At 41.8% G+C, this 19,044-nt stretch overlaps 1 protein-coding gene across 2 annotated transcripts in view; it reads left to right on the top strand.

The window, feature by feature from the left end:
* The window catches only part of SLAIN2 (SLAIN motif family member 2), a 55,734-nt gene extending 37,072 nt beyond the window's left edge, over positions 1-18,662 (top strand). For both annotated transcript variants that reach the window (XM_020285290.2, XM_075997862.1), the window contains 2 exons: positions 14,264-14,582; positions 15,636-18,662. In XM_020285290.2, coding sequence (XP_020140879.2) covers positions 14,264-14,582; positions 15,636-15,702 — 386 coding nt within the window. In that variant the 3' untranslated portion in view covers positions 15,703-18,662. The remainder of the gene's footprint in view (positions 1-14,263; positions 14,583-15,635) is intronic.
* The last annotated feature ends 382 nt before the right edge of the window (positions 18,663-19,044 follow it).

Genomic DNA, 19,044 nt, shown 5'->3' with positions numbered 1-19,044 from the left:
TAGTTATTCTCTTTGTCCTCAGAGGAAATGGGACAGAACAAACGTAGACAATGAGGGAAAATATTTCCCTTATCTAGAACATGTAGGTTCCCTGATAGCTTCAGAACTCAGTAAATAATAAAGATACATAAGAAAGATAAAGCACTAAGGAAAATTATGGGCAAAGAGGAAGTTCAAGATCTGATTTGTTGAAAAAAAGATTTGGTTAATATGGTTACAAAGGTACTATTAATAGATATTTTGGCAAATTCATTACTGTAGATGTTTTAGCAATGATTTAGTGGATCAAGTATAATTTAAGGAAATAATTTTAGCTAATAGAATCTGAAACAAAGTCAAACAGAAAAGTAGGATGTGTGAATGGTTTATATAATTTAAAATTTGTACTTAAAGATTTTATGTTACACTCCTTATTAGGTTAAGAAGACCATAGTTTCTAGCCATAATTTTTAAAAATTTGTCTATAGGGATTAAATTATTTCTATGACTCTGGGCCACCAAACCCTTCATGAAAGATGATGGGAAAACCCAATCTCAGAACTGTTAAGAACTGGAATTCCTGACATCTCTAGCTGTCGTGTTGTTGACTCGTAGTAAAGGGTGTATGTGGGGGGGGGGTTGTTCTGTTTTGTTTAGTCTCCAACTTAATCTAGACTGTCATATTTTCTGGTTGGGCTTGGGGATAATCATTACATATTTCTCTATAAATTCTAAACCAATTGAGAAATGGACAGAGGTATAAGGTAAGGTTTCAAATACTAGCATCATTACTGGTCAAGCAGAATTGGAGAACACCTCTTGTATCGAAGGGGCAAAATGGATTTTCTAATTTCACCGTCCTGTCTAGACTTTGGGAAAGTAGGGTCTGCATTGACCGTGGGAATCTTTTCTCATGTAGGGATGTGGGGCAAACAGGAGATAGAGGCCACGTGTTCACAGGTACCGTAGGCACATTTAACCTGTTCCAGTAAAGAAACGGATCAAGGGATGATAAAACTGTCGCACAAGTCAATTCTTTCATCCTGAGGATGAGCATGCACGATTTTCTAGAAAGTTAATGTGCCTGTCATAAGGAGGGCTGACAGGATCGTGGGTAGAGGAAAGACAGTTTCCTTAACAAATGGAAGCATGGTCACATTGATTTTAATTGCCTTTGGTAGGAGCAGGTGTTTGAAGATGGTAAGGAAAGTGTTGATAAAAACTGTGTTGCCTGGCACAGCCAGCCACTCCGTAAATACTGGTGGAATGGCTGAGTCGTGCCACTGATGTCAGGAAAGGCTGGACACGTTCCTTTTCGCATTTTCTTCTTGTGAGTTTTTTGTGTTTCTTCAGCCCATCCCTCTCTGGGGAAAAGAACGCATTGTATGTTTTTAAGATTTCGTAGACATGGCTGATTAAACTGCTTTGAGAAAGGACGTTTTATTCACTCCTAATTGTTAGGGACTCAGTGAGGTGGAGGTAAACAGGGCAGGGCCTCACCGAGTCAAGGGAAGAAAACGGAGACTAGTTAGACAAAGTGACTGCAGAGGTCAGGACAGATTGAAATAGGAACATGCTTTTAGGGTGCTGACATTACAGCTGTAAGACCTTTAAAGATAACCCGAGTCCGATCAGCCTCGTATTTTCATTGTTCCCTGGCCCCGAAGTTTATAGATAGTTAGGTCAGAATGCTGCTGCCACTCACCAGAGGACACATCCTTTCACAAAAGTAAAACTACAGCTCACGCGGCTCTTCAGATCCTCCCGTCCCCCTCAACTCGCGCGTGAGCCGTGGTAAAGCATTTCTTACTGAGATGTAACATCTCTTTATATATTCTGGGTCCCGATCCCGTCCCAGACACATGATCTGCAAATAGTTGCTCCCATTCAGCGGTTGTCCTTTCACTTTTTTCCCCATGTCCTTTGAAGCACAAAAGTTTTTTACTTTGATGAAGTGTAATTTATCAGTTCTTCATTGTGTGGACCATGCTTTTGGTGTTATATATAAGAAACCAGTACCTAACCCAAGGTCATAAAGATTTACTCCTGTGTTTTCTTCTTTTTTAAAAAATTATTTTTTTTTAGAGACAGGATCTTGCTCTGTCACCCAGGCCGGAACCTTGAACTCCGGAGCTCAGGTGATCCTCCCGCCTCAGCCTCCTGAGTAGCTAAGACTGCAAGCGCGTGCCGCACTCCCGGCTAGTTTTTATTATTATTATTATTATTATTGTAGCAACAGGCTCTGGCTATGTTACCCAGGCTGGTCTTGAACTCCTTGGCCTCCAGCTATCCTGCTGCCTCGGCCTCCCAAAGCACTGGGATTACAGGCGTGAACCACTGCACCTGGCCTCCTATGTTTTTTTCTAAGAGCTTTATAGTTTTAGTTCTTACATTTAGGTCTGTTAGCCATTTTCAGTTAATTTGTTTATGGTGTGAAGTGTACGGGTCCAGCTTTATTTTATAGTGTGTGGATATCCAGTTGTCCCAGCAGCATTTGCTGAACCCTCCCCCACTCTTTTCTGGACTTCATTTTCTTTATCTCTGATGTCTGTGGTATGTGCAGTTTGGGTCTTCCTTACAGTTTTTTTCTTAGCCTGAAGTTACCTGGAAGAGAGGTTTGGCTTGTTAATTTTAGGAGTTCACAGTTGCTCGCGTTTCTCCCAGACTGCACAGTAGATCTCTAGTACTCACCCATCCTCTAGTACTCGCCCACCCTCGAGTACTCGCCCACCCTCTAGTACTCGCCCACCCTCTAGTACTCGCCCACCCTCTAGTACTCACCCACCCTCTAGTACTCGCCCACCCTCGAGTACTCGCCCACCCTCGAGTACTCGCCCACCCTCGAGTACTCGCCCACCCTCGAGTACTCGCCCACCCTCTAGTACTCGCCCACCCTCTAGTACTCGCCCACCCTCGAGTACTCACCCACCGTGGGAGCGTGCAGACGCCTCCCGGTTCCAGCTGCCGTTGAGCGTTGCTTTTTGTGTGAGTACTTGCGGGTTGTTTAGGAATGCTCAGGATGGTGAGATGCTCCTGCTTCCTTCTGCACTCATGCTGATAACCATGTGGTCTTCTGGTTGTCAGTGGCTTCTCCCCAGCCATTCATACTTTGGGGTTCACAGAGCTACTCTGTCACCCGGTTTTATGGTAGCGGTTGTGACTATAACTGGGTTTTGGTTTGACTTTCCTAGTTGCTCTGTGTATTTAAGGTGGGGTTTGGGGAAATTCATAGACTATGCTAATGTCATTACCATCCTCAAAGAATCTTTATACATCTGTTTCTTAATTTTGACATTTTCCCCCTTTCCTCACTAGGTACTAAAAGGGTAGTGATATAAGTTAGATCATTTATTAAACTAAAATGTAATAACCTCTATGATCTATAGATTTGTGTAGATTTGTAGCTATTTCCATATATTCTGTGTATTAATGCTAATGTGGCTCTTAAGTCTTGATATCAGGTATCTTGATACCTAGATAATTCTTCAGTTTTTGAAAATGTGGCTATATAGTTAAAAACTTTTACCGGGGGGAGAGGTACCTAAAGCATCTTCATAGTTCCTGAGTTGTATCTTTGTTTATGTGTACATTTACCTTTGTCGTGCCGAGGGTGGTTAAGATTTTCAGTTGAAAAAAAATATATATTTTCAAAAAATTTACCTTTTAAGAGTCTTTATTGGTGTTGAGATAATTATCTTGAAGACGGTTGGTTCCAGAGTTATTTTCTATTTTTAGAATAAGCTGGAAGATGAAGCTGTGAATGTCTGCTGGTAGGTTATTTATTCATGTACGTCAGTCTTTTTGTATTTATGGAAGAAAAGCTAGTGAAGTCCAGTTCCCAGGGCTTTTTCTACCTTTTATGTTTAATCTTTTCTGATAACTTACAAAATGTTTGTATGCTTACAGAAAATATGGTGAGTCGTGTACACTAATAGAAGAAATCACAGGCTTCTGTGCCATGTCATTTTTTTTTTTCTTTGATTATTTGTCAGCAGTTACAAATTTAATGTGCTTTGGAGTCATACCTTATAAAACCTGCCTAGGATGGTAGCCATGCAGATAAACTTTCTGAGTCTAGTTGAAAATTAAAATGGTGAAAATAACATTTTGATATCTACCCCCAGAGGTGTTTCTCTTTTGGTTTTCAGTAAATACCAATCTGGGAATCGGGAGACCTGGTTTCAAGTCCTGGCCGTCCTGCTTATTGGGTCCTTTGCTCTCTCTGGTTGTGGCAGCTTTCCTCTCGATCCTGTGAGTCAGAATAGAGCGTCACTAGTAACTCGTAACAAGGACTCTTTTACTCTGTAGTGAGAAAATCATATTTAATTCATCTCTGTGGTCCTTAGCAGTCAGCTTATTTTTAAGCCCTTATTATGATAGTAACTTGTTATTATCATTAATGGCACATAGACCATTGGATAACTGGAATGACGTTACTTACTGTGGTAAGGAATAGTTGACCAGGAAATATTTTTGTCCTTTTCTTTATTCATAATAGAATGCAAATGTATTCTAACAAATGGCTTCCCCCCTTTGGTCGTGATGGGCAGTGTTTGGCAATGTGTGTATTTTTTATTGCTATACTGTATATTTACTGGACATTTACATATTTTTACAAATTATGCCCTTAATGAAAGTTGTAGATTGGAGGACACTGCACTTGGAAAATCTAATTTTTATATTGCTGTGTCCATGTATTAGGTAGTACATATGTTACTTATAAAACATTTATATTCAGCGAATATTTATCAAGCTAAAAACATATATACTTTACTCAATTTTTCCATTTGAGTTGTTTTAAGTACTTACCTGCCCGAATTGTATAAAACCCTAATTAGAAAACAAACTTGATGTTATTTAAGTGCTTATTAAAAGAGAAAAATAAATATTTTAAAGATGTGCATCCTCGTATTACCCACCATTCCATTTTAGAGATGACTGAACTTAGACACCAAGGTTAGCATTCTTAGTCATGTGTCAGTTTTATAAATAGAGTTCTCACTCTTACACAGGGAAGATGACACTCCTTCATTTTATGCCTGAGTCAGGTGCTAATTCATGGTGTCCAGAAAGAGTAAAAAGAAATTATATCCTGTCATAATTAATTTAGGCAATGCAGCCTAACTTAATACTTATACTTACTTTATAAGGACGGCTTAGGAGACTGTCCTGGGCGGCGTTGTTGCAGATCTTTCCGGAATAGTCAGCTGGAGGAGGCGGGAAGGAGTCTTTCTCCTTAGATAAGGAAGGCACAGATCGGCATGGCTATTTGTTTCATATTTTACATTTTACCAATAGCTTACACACATTACTCATTTGTTCTTAACAGCTGACCTATATTTGCTGAGATTTGTTTTATTAGGTTTATACTTAAGTGGGTTTTTTTTTTTTTTTTTTTTTTTTGAGCAATGATATCGGTATTCTGTTTTTAATTTTGATTTCTTGTGTTCATTGCCAGTTTGTGGAAACCTAGTTGATTTTTGTCCGGTCCTGTGACCATACTAAACTCACTTATTTCTAGAAGGTTTGGGAGGGGTTTTTTTGTTATTTTGGGTTTGGTTTTTTGTTGGTGTTTTTTTTTGTTTGTTTTTGGGTTTTTTTTGGTTTTTTTTGTTTGTTTGTTTTTGAGACAGTGCCCTGGCGTCAGCCTAGCTCACAGCAACCTCAAACTCCTGGGCTCGAGTGATCCTTCTGCCTCAGCCTCCCGAGTAGCTGGGACTACAGGCATGCGCCACCATGCCCGGCTAATTTTTATATATATATATATATATCAGTTGGCCAATTAATTTCTTTCTATTTATAGTAGAGACGGGGTCTCACTCTTGCTCAGGCTGGTTTTGAACTCCTGACCTTGAGCAATCCGCCCACCTCAGCCTCTCAAGAGCTAGGATTACAGGCGTGAGCCACAGCGCCCGGCCTTGTTGGTGTTTTTTTTTGTTTGTTTGTTTTTTGTTTTTTTTTTTTATTTTGGTATATTATGGGGGTACAGATTTTAAGGTTTCAATAAATGCCCATTTCCCCCTCTCCCCCCAAAAGTCTGAGTCTCCATCATGACCATCCCCCAGCGTTTTTTTGTTTTTTGTTTTGTTTTTAGGTTTCTTAGGATTTTTCTTTGTATATCATCATGGATACAGTTTCTTTCTTTTTAATCTATATGCCTTTAATTTCCTTTTCTGGTTCGTTGCACTGGCTAGAATTTCCAGCACTGTGTTAAATAAGAGTAGTTAGAGCATATGTCCTTACCTTGTTCCTGATCTTATGGGGAAAGCATTCGGTCTTGCATCATTAAGAACAATGTTAGCTGTAGGTTTTTCTGTAGATGGTTCTTCATCAGGTTGAGAAAGTTTCCCCTATTCCTGCCTTCTTGAGAATTTTTATCATGACTGTGTGTTGAATTTTGTCAGCTGTTTTTGTTTTTGGTTTTGCATCTGAAATGATCATGTGATTTTTCTTCTTTATCCTGTTACTGTGGTTGATTGCACTGATTGATTGATTTTCAAATACTGAGCCAACCTTGCACCCTATAATAAACCCTACTTGGTCATGACATATAAATCTTTTTATATATTTCTGAATTCTGTTTGCTAATATTTTATTGAGGATTTTTGCATCTATATTCATGAGGAATATAGTCTGTCATTTTCTTTTTTGATGCTTTTTCTGGTTTTGGTATCAAGGCAATGCTAGCTGCATAAAATGAATTGGGACAGGTTCTCTTCTATTTTGCGGTAGAGATCATGTTGAATTTGTGTTGATTCTTACTTAAACATTTGGTAGAATTTCCCAGTGAAACCATCTGGGCCTGGAGATTTCTTCTTTGAGGAGTTTTTAAAGTAAAATATCAATTTCCTTAATAGTTATATGGCATACCTTGTTTCTTGCGATTTGCTTTGCAAATACTGCATTTTTTTACAAATTGAAAGTTTGTGGCAACCCTGTGTCCGGCAAGTCTGTTGGTGCCATTTTTCCAACAGCGTGTGCTCATTTTGTGTCTCTGTCACATTTTGGCAATTCCCACAATATCTCAGACTTGTTAATTATGAATATTATATCTGGTATGGTGAGCAGTGATCTTTGACGTTACCATTGCAGTTGTTTGGGGGCACCACAAACCACACCCATATAAGATGGCAAACTTAATCCACGAATGTTGTGTGTGTTCTGACTGTTCCCCCAACAGGCCTTCCCTGCCCCGCCCAGGCCTCCCTGCTCAACAGCAGCATTGAAATCAGGCCGATTAAAAACCCTGCAGTGGGCTTTTACGTGTCCAAATGAAGGAAGAGTTGCGCGTCTCTCACTTTAAAGCAAACGCTAGACATGATTAAGCTTAGTGAGGAAGGCATGTCGAGAGCTGAGAGAGTCTGAAAGCCAGGCCCCTTGGGCCGAACAGCCAGGTAGTGAATGCAAAGTGAAAGTTCTTGAAGGACGTTAACAGCGCCACTCAGTGAATTCATGAATGATGAGAACGCAAAACAGCCTTATTGCTGATGTGGAGAAACGTTTAGTGGTCTGGATGGAAGATCAAACCGGCCACAATATTCCTTAAATCGAAGCCTAATCCAGAGCAAGGCTCTAACTCCCTTCAGTTCCGTGAAGGCTGAAAGAAGTGAGGAAGCTTGGAAGAAAAGTCGGAAGCTAGCAGAGGTGGTGGCATGAGGTTTAGGAAAGAAGCCATCTCCGCAACATAACGGTGCAAGGTGAAGCAGCGAGTGCAGATGTAGCAGCTGCAGCAAGTTACCCAGAGACCCAGCTACGGCCGGTGATGACGGCGGCCACACTACACGAGACGCTTTCAGCGTAGATGAAGCGGCCTGATCTTGGAAGGAGACGCCATGTAAGACTCTCACGGCTAGAGAGAGGCCAGTGCTCGGCTTCAGAGGACAGGCTGACCCTCTTGTTAGGGGCTGACGCAGCTGTTGACCTTAAGTTGCAGCCAGTGCTCATTTACAGTTCTAAAAATGTAGGACCCTTAAGAATCATGCTAAGTTTTCTCTGCCTATGCTCTGTAAATGGAACAACAAAGCCAGGGTGAGCATACATCTGTTTACAGCATGATTAACTGAATATTTTAAGCCCACCGTTGGGACCCACTGGATAATGCGTAGTCACATTATGGGATAATCAGGATAATAAGAGTCCTTTCAAAATATTACTGCTCATCGACAACGTCCCTGGTCTCCCAAGAGCTCTGATAGATGTACGAGGAGATGAATGTTGTTTTCATGCCTGCTAACACATCCATCCTGCAGCAGCCCACAGACCAAGGAGTAATTTCAACTTTCTCGAATCTCGCTAGTTAAGAACTGCATTTCATAAGGCTATAGCTGCCATTCCTCTGATGGATCTGGCAAAGGAAATTGAAAACTACCTGGGAGGGATTTAACATTCTAGATGCCGTTAAGGAAATTTGTGATTTTCACATGTGGGAGCTAAAAACATTGATCTCGTGGAGGTGGTGAGTAGAATGATAGATAGTATCAGAAGCTGGGAGGGGCGGGGGCTGGGAGTAGGAAGAGAGGCTGGTTGATGGCTACAAACATACAGTCAGACCGAAGGAATGGGTTCTAGTGTTCAACAGCATGGTAGGGAGACCATAGTTAACAATATATTGTATATTTCCAAATAGCTAGAAGAGATTTGAAATGTTCTCAACACAAAGAATTGATAAACATCTGAGACGAAATGTGTCCTAAATACCCTGATCTTGATCATTGCATGCTGTAGGCATGTATCAAAATATCTGCATCCCATAAATATGTACAAATACATACCAGTCAGAAAACTTTTTAAAGAACATTTGTCATTCGTGAGAGGAGGTCAGAATACCAGCATTAACAGGAGTTTGGGAGAAGTCGATTCCATCCCTCATGGACGGCTTTGAGGAGATGAAGACTCCAGCAGAGGAGGCGACTGCAGATGTGGCGGGAATGGCAAGAGGACCAGAGCTAGAAGTGGAGCCTGAGGGTGGGACTGAATGGCCGCGGTCTTGTGCTAGAGCTCGATGGGAGGTTCTTCTTATGAATGGGCGAGGAACGTGGTTTCTTGAAATGGAATCTCCTCCAGGTGAAGATGCTGTGAACACTGTTGAAAGGACAGCAAAGGCTTTAGAATGTCCCAGAAACTCAGCGCAGCAGCACATAAAGCAGCGGTAGGGTTGAGAGGGTTGATCCAGTTTCGAGAGTTCTGCTGTGGGGTCCTTCTGATGTCTGTCAAGCACGGCACGCTACAGAGAAACCTTTTGTAAAAAGGAAGAGTCAGTTAATAAAGCAGACTTCATCGTCTTATTTTAAGAAATCTTCACAACCAGCCCAGCCTTCAGCAGCCACGCCCTGCTCAGCCAGCAGCACCGGTGAGCAGGCAGGGCCGGGCGCGGGGGCTCCCGCCTGTCATCCTAGCACTCTGGGAGGCCGAGGCGGGCAGCTTGCTCGAGGTCAGGAGTTCGAAACCAGCCTGAGCAAGAGTGAGACCCCGTCTCTACTATCAATAGAAAAGAAATTAATGGGCCAACTAATATATAGAGAAAAAATTAGCCGGGCATGGTGGCGCATGCCTGTAGCCCCAGCTACTCGGGAGGCTGAGGCAGGAGGATTGCTTGAGCCCAGGAGTTGGAGGTTGCTGTGAGCTAGGCTGACACCACTGCACTCACTCTAGCCTGGGCAACAAAGCGAGACTCTGTCTCAAAAAAAAAAGAAAAAAAAGTAAGCAGGCAGGCCGCTCCACCAGCAAACATTATGATTCACTGAAGTAACAAAGTATTTTTAAATTAAGGTGTGCACATTGTTGTTTAGATATAATGCTGTTGTACACTTGATACACTACAGGGTAGATAGTGCGAGCATAACTTTTGTATGCACTGGGAAACCAAAACATGTGCATGGCTCGCTTTGTTGAGGTGTTTGCTTCATTGTGGTTGTCTGGAACCAAATTTCTGATATCTCAGAAGTAGACCTGTATTCAACTTACATATATTTTATAACAGGTGAGTTGTCATAGTTTATGCTTTTTGAAGACTTGGTCCTTTTCATCCAAGTGGTCAAATTAATGTGTGAAGAATTGTTCATAGTATTTCCTTATGATCCTTTTGATATCTACAGGGTCTGCAGTACTAGCTCGTCTCATTCCTGATATTGGTAATTTGTGTTTTCTTTCTTTGTTTCATTGATTTGTTTTCTGTTTTTCTGCTTTTAATTTCATTGATTTCTGCTGTTTATTATTGCCTTCTGCTTACTTTGTTTAATTTTCTCTTTGTTCTTAAAGTAATAGATTATTTATTAACTTAAGACTTTTTCTAATTATACCCCACAAATTTCGATATGTTCAATTCCATGTAGTTTTTAAAATTTCTGTTGAGAAGTGTATTGTTTCGTCTTCAAGTGTTTTAAAGATTTTCCTGTTACCCCTTTGTTGCTATTTTCTATTAATAGTTTCCTTTTATTATGATCAGAGAATTACTATTTATAATTTCAATTCTTTTAACATTGTTGAGATTTGCTTTAAGGCGCAGGGTACGGTCTGTATTGATACACGTTCTGTGGGCACTTGCAGAGAGTGCATGCGTGATCTGTTGGTGAATGGAGTGTAGCTTAGATCCTGAGCCACACATTAGAGTGTAAATGTCGATTAGGTCCTGTGATTGATGCTCATGTTGAGTTCTATATCCTTGCTGATTTTCTATCTAGTTCTATCAGTGTCGAGAGGGTGACACTGAGCTCTAACTATAATTACGGATTTGCCTATTTTTCCTTTATGTTCTATCAGTTTTTCCTTCACATATTTATAGCTCTGTTGTTTACTACATATGCATTTAGGATTGTGTGTCTTAGTAGTTCGACCCATTGTGTGTTATCCCTCTTTGTCTCTGGTAATTTTCTTTCTTCTTCTCTGTATTAATGAAGTGAATTTCTTGAAATATAACAATATAAGGTCATGTTTTGACCTTATATTGTTAATAGTGTAAAGTTGGTTTAAAGACAGTGTAAGATTAGGTCATGTTTTTGTTTTTTAAGCTCGTCTTCCACATCTCTGTCTTTTAATTGGTGTACGTAGACCATTTACATTTTATGTAATTATTGATATGTTAGGGTTGCCATCTGCCATTTTATTTGTTGTTTTCTGATTTGTTCTGTTTTCTTTTTTCTTGCCTTCCCTGATATTACTCAGACATTCTTTAGAATTCCATTTTTATTTATCTGTAGTGTATTTGAGGGGCATATATTTGCATAATTGTAGAGGTTGCTCTAGTATTAGTCTATTGGTATTGTCATTTTACCAATTCAAGTACAGTACATAAACGTTACCTTCCTTTATGTCCTGTTACCCTGCCCCATTTATAATTATCTTAACTACATACATTTCACATCACACCAGTGTTTTAATTTTTACTTCAACCCTCACATATCATTTTGAAAACTCGTAAGCCTGTCATACTTGTGTATGTGTTTGTTTGCCCTGTTTGTCCTTTCTGGCATTCTATGGTTCCTTCTTTTTATCACCTCCTCTGTGTTTAGAGAACTTCTTTGGCCATCTATTTGGGGTAGGTTTGTGGGCTACAAGTTCTCGTGGTTTTCTTCTGTATCAGAATGTCTTGGTTTTCCCTTAATTCTTGAAGGGTATTTTCTCAGGGTATAGGATTGACAATTCTTTCCTTTCAGTTCTTTGAAAAATACCATGCTGGTTTATGATGAGAAATCCACTGTCATTAGAATTGATTTTCTTCGGTGGGTAAGCTGTTTTTCTCCCTGATTTAAAGGTTTTTCATTGTTTTAGTTGTCAGAAGTTTGATGTGTGTTGGCATGGATTTCTTTGGACTTATCTTGTTTGGTGTGTGCTCAGCTTCTAGAGTCGATAAGTTTATGTCCTTTGCCAGATTTGGGAAGTTTTCAGCCATTATTTCTCAGGGTACTCTTTTGGCCTCTCCCTTTGTCCTTTTTTTCAGGACTGTGATGACATGCAAATGTTAAGATCTTTTTGTTAAAGCCCCATGGGTCCCTGAAGTTCTGTTTTCAGTCTGTTTTCTCTACATTGTTCAGACTGGATAATTTCTTTTGTTCTCTATTCTAGTTCACTGATTCTTTCCTTTGTTTTCTCCATTCTGCTGTTGAGCCCATCTAATGAGTTTTTTATTCTGGTTACTATATTTCTTCTTTTTTTTTTTTTTTTGAGACAGAGTCTCGCTTTGTTGCCCAGGCTAGAGTGAGTGCCGTGGCATCAGCCTAGCTCACAGCAACCTCCAACTCCTGGGCTCAAGTGATCCTCCTCCTGCCTCAGCCTCCCCAGTAGCTGGGACTACAGGCACGTACCACCATGCCCAGCTAATTTTTTCTATATATATTAGTTGGCCAATTAATTTCTTTTTATTTATAGTAGAGACGGGGTCTCGCTCTTGCTCAGACTGGTTTTGAACTCCTGACCACGAGCAATCCGCCCGCCTCGGCCTCCCAGAGAGCTAGGATTACAGGCGTGAGCCACCTCGCCCGGCCCTATATTTCTTTAGTTCTAAAATTTCCATTTGATTCTTCTTTGTATTTTCTATTGCTAAAATTTTGTATTTTTGGATATTTCAAGTGTGTTTGAAATTGCTCATTGAGCCAGTTTTATGACGACCACTTTAAAATCTTTGTCAGATAATTTTAACATCTCTATCATCTTGGTGTTGATGCCTGTTGATTATCTTCTTTTAATTCACTTTGAGCTCTTCTTGGTTCTCGGTATGATGAGTTATTTTTTATTAAAGTCTGGCCATTTGTAGATTGTATCCTGAGATTCTAGATCGTATTTAAATTTTCTTTCCGATGTCTTTCTCTGATGCCACTTGGGCATTTGGGGGTAGGGTCAGCGGAGCAGGGAGGAGGGGAAGCGTGTTGTTAGTAGAAGCCCTGGTTCTCTGGGTTCTCTACCTGGTCTCTGTTTACACCCAAGGGGGAGGGTCCCGTAGGTGGGGGTGGGGTTCTGACCCTGACAAGGTCTGCACTGACGCTGTGGTGAGGGCGGCTGCTCTCTCTGGCCAAAGGACCAGGGAAGAAAACTTTTAGACCATAGGTCCCCAACCTTTTTAGCACCAGGGACGGATTTTGTGGAAGACAATTTTTGTTTTCTTTCTTTTTTTTTTTTTGAGACAGAGCCTCACTCTGTTGCCCAGGCTAGAGTGAGTGCCGTGGCGTCAGCCTAGCTCACAGCAGCCTCCAACTCCTGGGCTCAAGCGATCCTCCTGCCTCAGCCTCCGAAGTACCTGGGACTACAGGCATGTACCATCATGCCGGGATAATTTTTTATATATATTTTAGTTGGCCAATTAATTTCTTTCTATTTTTAGTAGAGACGGGGTCTTGCTCTTGCTCAGGCTGGTTTCGAACTCCTGACCTTGAGCGATCCTCCCGCCTCGGCCTCCCAGAGTGCTGGGATGACAGACTTGAGCCACCGCGCCCGGCTGGAAGACAGTTTTTCCACGGGAGTGGGGCAAAGCTCAGGCGGGGGTGTGCGGCCCAGTGCCCGACAGTCCGGAGCCGCTGTTGTAGAAGGTAACTGCCCTGTTCCAGCCAGATACCACGGACACATGCGGGGCTGCACCCACACCAGCGGACGTCCGCTGGGAACCTAGATTTTGCGAGGCTGGAACAAGGCGCCCCAGCACTCTCGCCAGGGCGGTGTCAGAGAGCTGGGGCTCTCACACCTGCTGGCTGGCAGTGAACCATGTCGCCACGGTGTCATGGAGACCTCGCAGAGAGCCTGCCTGGACTTCTGAACTTCCACCTCCAGCCCGGTGCCCCCCACCTCCCGTGCAGCCCCCCACAATGATCAGTGCGCTTACCCCTCCCCGTGGGTTGGTGGCAGCGAGGCCCAGTGGAAAGGGAGGCCTTTGATGATCGCTCAGTGTTTCTTTGGGGGAGTAGTGGGGGGGACGCGCTTCATATTCTAGACAGCAATTTGGTACTCAACCATTTTTTCACCCCTAGAATGTTCTAGTGCGGCCCAGGTTCGTGGCTACAGTGAGACAGAATCCTGCAGTGCCTTTTCTTTGTTCTCTGGTGTGGGTTCCCAGCTGGCCCGGTTAAAACACTGTTGGCAAGGACAGCTGTGCTCCTCTGGGGAAGGACTTGGTTATGTAGAACTTGCCAGTTGCCATTTCTTTCATTAGCCCAGGAACATCCCCTGCTCCCCGCGTGGCTGCAGCGCGCAGGTTCGCGGTATGGCCGTGCTGTGCGTGCTCACCAGGTGCGGCACAAAGCGGCGACCTGCCTCTCGCTTGATTCCCACTGAAAACGCCGGTTTCTCTTTGCCGTTCCAGTACCTTCTCCTGGCAAGTTCCGCTCCCCGGCGGCACCGTCCCCCCTGGCTCTCCGGCAGCCCGTGAAAGCGTTCGGCAGCCACGGCTCCGGCCCCCCCTGCAGCCAGGACCCGGCCCCGCTCCCGCAGGCCGCAGCCTCGCCGGGGCCTCCCGCGGCTCAGAACTCGGTCTCAGCGAACCCGCCCGGCGGTGTCAACAGCGCCACCCTCACGAGACCCGCAGGGACGGCCCCCATGAGGAGCGGCCTGCCCAGACCCAGCGCCCCGTCGGCTGGGGGCCTCCCCGTGCCTCGCAGCAAGCTGGCGCAGCCCGTCCGCAGGTGAGTGGCCCGCGCTCTGGCGCTGCCATCCCCAGGATGTGAAAGTTGGCAGCCTGGAATCGGCCTGATCGCCACCTGTGGTCGTAAACAGAGTCATGGGGGCTCCCGGGAGAGTTTTTAGTACAATTTGAATAAAGCATTAATGCCCGGCTAATTTTTTCTATATATTTTAGTTGGCCAATTAATTTCTTTCTATTATAGTAGAGATGGGGGTCTCGCTCTTGCTCAGGCTGGTCTCGAACTCCTGACCTTGAGCGATCCTCCCGTCTCAGCCTCCCAGAGTGCTGGGATGACAGGCATGAACCAGCATGCCTGGCCTCCACAATAACTAAATAAGTAGGTGTTCTTACTATTTTTCAGAGGAGGATATTGAAATTTAATGAAATTAAGTAATTTGCCTAAAGCCACACAACTAATGAGACCTTCAGTTCCAAGTATGGCTGACTTCACAGTCCTTTTAACCGCTGTCCCTTACTGCCTCTCTAGTGAGGGAGGCACTAAACCTCTAACACCACATTCCTCATTCTGCCTCTCAAAAAAATATAGTAAGATTGGTTATCCATGTGGTTGGACAAGGTGAGACAATCTTTTCCCTTCTTTTAATCTCGTCACTGTGTTAACATAAAGGGAAGTCACCTGGTGGTGCCTAGTAAAACTCGAAAATGCCAAGCGTGGGGAGGTTGGCGCTGATTGCTGTTTAGAGGTTTGGTCTAGTCAGGGGTCCTCAGACTTTGTAAACAGGGGGCCAGGTCACCGTCCCTCAGACCGCTGGAGAGTGCGCACTGCGGGCCCGGGACGGGTCAGCTGCTAAGCAGGACAGGCAGCGGCGGCAAAAGCACGCGGAGGGCCGGATCAGTGTGCTAGGCAGGCCGCATGTGGCACTCGGGCCATATTTTGAGGACCCCTGGCTCTGAGTAGTCCCCTGGAACAGCCTTCCCAGGATCATGAAAAGTAATGAATATATGTAAGAGGTAGTACGGTCACATTTCATGAATATGGTCATATTTCATATTGCGTATTTCATGCAAATCATGCAAAATTGCTTCATTTCAGATCCTTGCCAGCTCCCAAAACCTACGGCAGCATGAAGGACGACAGCTGGAAAGATGGCTGTTACTGACCAGCGGAGACGAGAACGCAGAGGCCACGGTTCCACGGATAGCCCTTCACCAGGCGACGAAGCGACTTTTGTGTGCAGACTGTTCAGATGAGACTCTCGGGACCGGGCAGTCCCAGCCCTCTCTGTCTCCATCAGCGCAGACCGGCAGAGAGCACCAGACAGCACTTTAATGACATTTAACATCAGACGTGTTTGGTAATCACACAATCACTCTCCATGGAGTCACTTTTCGTTCTGTTTAATAGAAACTAAGTTGATTTTTAAATACTTGACAGAGGCCAATATCCGGGCATACACCCAACGGATGCCAAAGAGAAATGCCCACTTGTAAACGAGAGAATACCTTTGAACACAAGAACATGGCAAATTCAAGCTATCCGAAACTTCACGTTTGACCCAATTTACTGTATAAATTAGTATCAATAAATATTTGTGTTAAAGAGGACTAATATTCTGACTAGTTATCTAAACTATTTCACCAGTGTTTCACTAGTACTCCAGGAAGCTATAGATTGAGATTGGGGTGGGGAAAGAGGGAGGAAGAAACCTGGACTAGAGATTTAAAACGTGATCCCTAAATTTAGGAGCAGTCCATAAATTATTTTTGCAGATTCATCAGGAAGAGTATTGCTTTATTTAATCTTAAGTTTTGGGTGTCGCTCGCATCCCACCACCACCAGATGGCGCTACAGCGCGCGTCCATCCTGCTGCATGGACAGACACTTCAAGCCTCCGCGTGTTTGTTTTGATTGCCAAAAGGGCTCAATATCAGTTGTACAATCTTTCTAAACTTTATAGTTCCTGGCTCAGGAAAGATGGCCTTTGCTATTGAAGCCAGCTTCTTCACATGCTGTTATCTGTCACAGAACTAAGAGATCTTGTTTCTATTAGCAGGTTTTCATGATAGGAAAGAGCAAGTACTGTGAATCTTTATTCTTGATGTAACAACACCTCAGTGCTTACAACCTGGAACAAAACCATACAGTAAGAGAGAGGGGGTGAAAAAATCTATGCACTTAACCTACAAATCTCTAGCGATGACAGTTGTATTGTTATTAAATGGCATAACGGTCTATTATGTGGTAGGAAAACATAGCCTGCTAAATCCTACTTAAGTTGATCTACGTTAAACTGAATAACTGTATAAAACATCTTTTGAAAATACTGTCCCTTTTGACTTAGATTCTGCCTTACATCAATTTTGCATTTTTGGTAACAAACCAGCATATAATTCTAGCCTGTTAAAAAACACTTGCTCTCTAATGGCTCATATATGTATCTTTAAAATCACCTATTTCAGTTTTATCAAGACTGTTACCAGATTAAAACTTCCTTCTGTAACAGGCTTCTCATTTGTGATAGTGAGGTCTGTTTTAAAATACTTCATTTGAACAGTTCTAAAATATTGACAGTTGGGTCACCTAAAAAGATTGTAGAGATTTGAACATAAGTTCATTTCCTGTTAATTGAAGACATTCCATAAGTTGGCAAAAGAAATTGAGAGGGAGAGAGAAATGGAAGGTTTGATATTCAGGACAGCATTCAGATTGCTATGTTAGGAGAATGTTAAAACTTTAACCAAGACCTTTATTCTGCCATGACTAATACCATGGTAGTCTTTCTATTAGCTTGACCAGCGTGGGGGTTTTCAGTTAGCACAAGCAGCTGGAGATTGAAACTGCCGGCACTACGTATTTGCTGTCTAATGCAAGGAAGAAATCATATCCTTGAATTTGAGGGTGATGGGGCAGGTCAGGAAAGTACGGTGCCAGAATTCTATATGATTATGAACTTAACAATGTTGCTTTTCAGAGGAAGAGGAAGCATCAGCTTTCGGGAGGGGGGTATCTCATGTAAACTAAGTAAGTAAAAGAAAGAACTAGCCACTGTCTCTTTTAAAAACCACATATACACAAAACAGGTCTCAGTTTTCAGTGCAACGTTTTAAAAATATATATGCTGCAATCTAAGAATTAAAAGGAATTTTAATATTAGGAAACACTCATTACACTTTTTTAAGTTAGATAATCAGTTTCAAAAAGTATTCAGGTTATTTAACTTTGTTTTTAAATGGCTGCATCAGAAAAAAAAAAGTCTATTTTTTTTTTTTAATTAAACTATTTCATCACTTGTTAAAACATTTATTTTGGATCTGAGTTTGGTAAAGTATTATTTTACCTGCTGTTGTACTACCACAGACTATTGGCTTTTAGTTTCCTAAAGAGAAAAATTGCCTTTTTACTAGAAAGCCTTTGTGTGTATTGCCAATTTTTCTGTTTGGGAAAATCTAAGGATTTACTGTGGTCAGTCTTACAGAAGAAATGTGGATTTGATAAACTAGTGCCTATGATTTTAACTTATGTTTGATATATAGTAGTAAGGGTTTTATGAATGTTGATTATTTTGTGCCAACAGCCCAGAATTGTCACTTCTATGTAAGCAGAAAACTATGAATTCTGCTTCCAAAGTTATTTAATTTTCTCAGTGTTTGAATGTTATTTTTTGTAAGTGTGTTAATAAAAGTGTAAAGAATTGGAAAAATATAAATATTCTTAACTCAAGCATTTGCTGGATCATTTTTCTACAGAACTTGTTTGTATACTATAAAACACTTTCTGAAGAGTTGACTTTTTTCAGTTTTCATATCCTGGAAATCACATTTTGTAAAATCTGGGGACCATTCATAATTGTCAGATACTTTTTAAAATTATCTCAATACATCACTTTTATAGAAGCAGTTTTTTTGAAAGAAAATTAGATACATATGTGGCCCCAGATGTTTGTATAACTCTAGAATGATCTAGATATGTATGTTTAAATTAACTTTTTATTGAATGTACAGGTGTCCATTTTTGACATTACGCATGGTCCTTTTAGATCACATGAAGGTTGATTTGCAAACATTTCTATAGCCGAACTTGTATATGTGGTTGCCTCCTTAATAAACAGCCTGACCATAATGTTTACTATTAAATTTATATTCGTTTTTTCAAGTGTTTAATTTCTGGATATGCTAAAATACCTTCCCCCCCCCCCCCAGTTGCCTGCAATTGGTTTTACTAAATTAATCAGTTGGTTTTTAAAACATAAACCCAAATCATATTGCCCTGTCAGATTTAGACTTCATGGGGTTGGATTGTATCATATTTTCTCTACTCTAGTTATTTCATATGTGGACTAATTGGAGTTAATTTATAGTTTACTCTAAATTGGTTTCTTCTTGGAACTTTTTCACCTGCTGTGAATTGATACCTAGTTAGAAAAAGCTAGCATATATAAAACAAACAAAAGGCCATTATATGGGTTTCCAAGAGGGAAAAGTAATGCATTTTCAAACCAAAG

The sequence above is a fragment of the Microcebus murinus genome, chromosome 26, assembly GCF_040939455.1.
Source record: "Microcebus murinus isolate Inina chromosome 26, M.murinus_Inina_mat1.0, whole genome shotgun sequence".
NCBI lineage: Eukaryota > Metazoa > Chordata > Mammalia > Primates > Cheirogaleidae > Microcebus > Microcebus murinus.
Note: the sequence above shows the minus strand (reverse complement) of the source record. Positions and strands in the feature narration are given on the sequence as shown.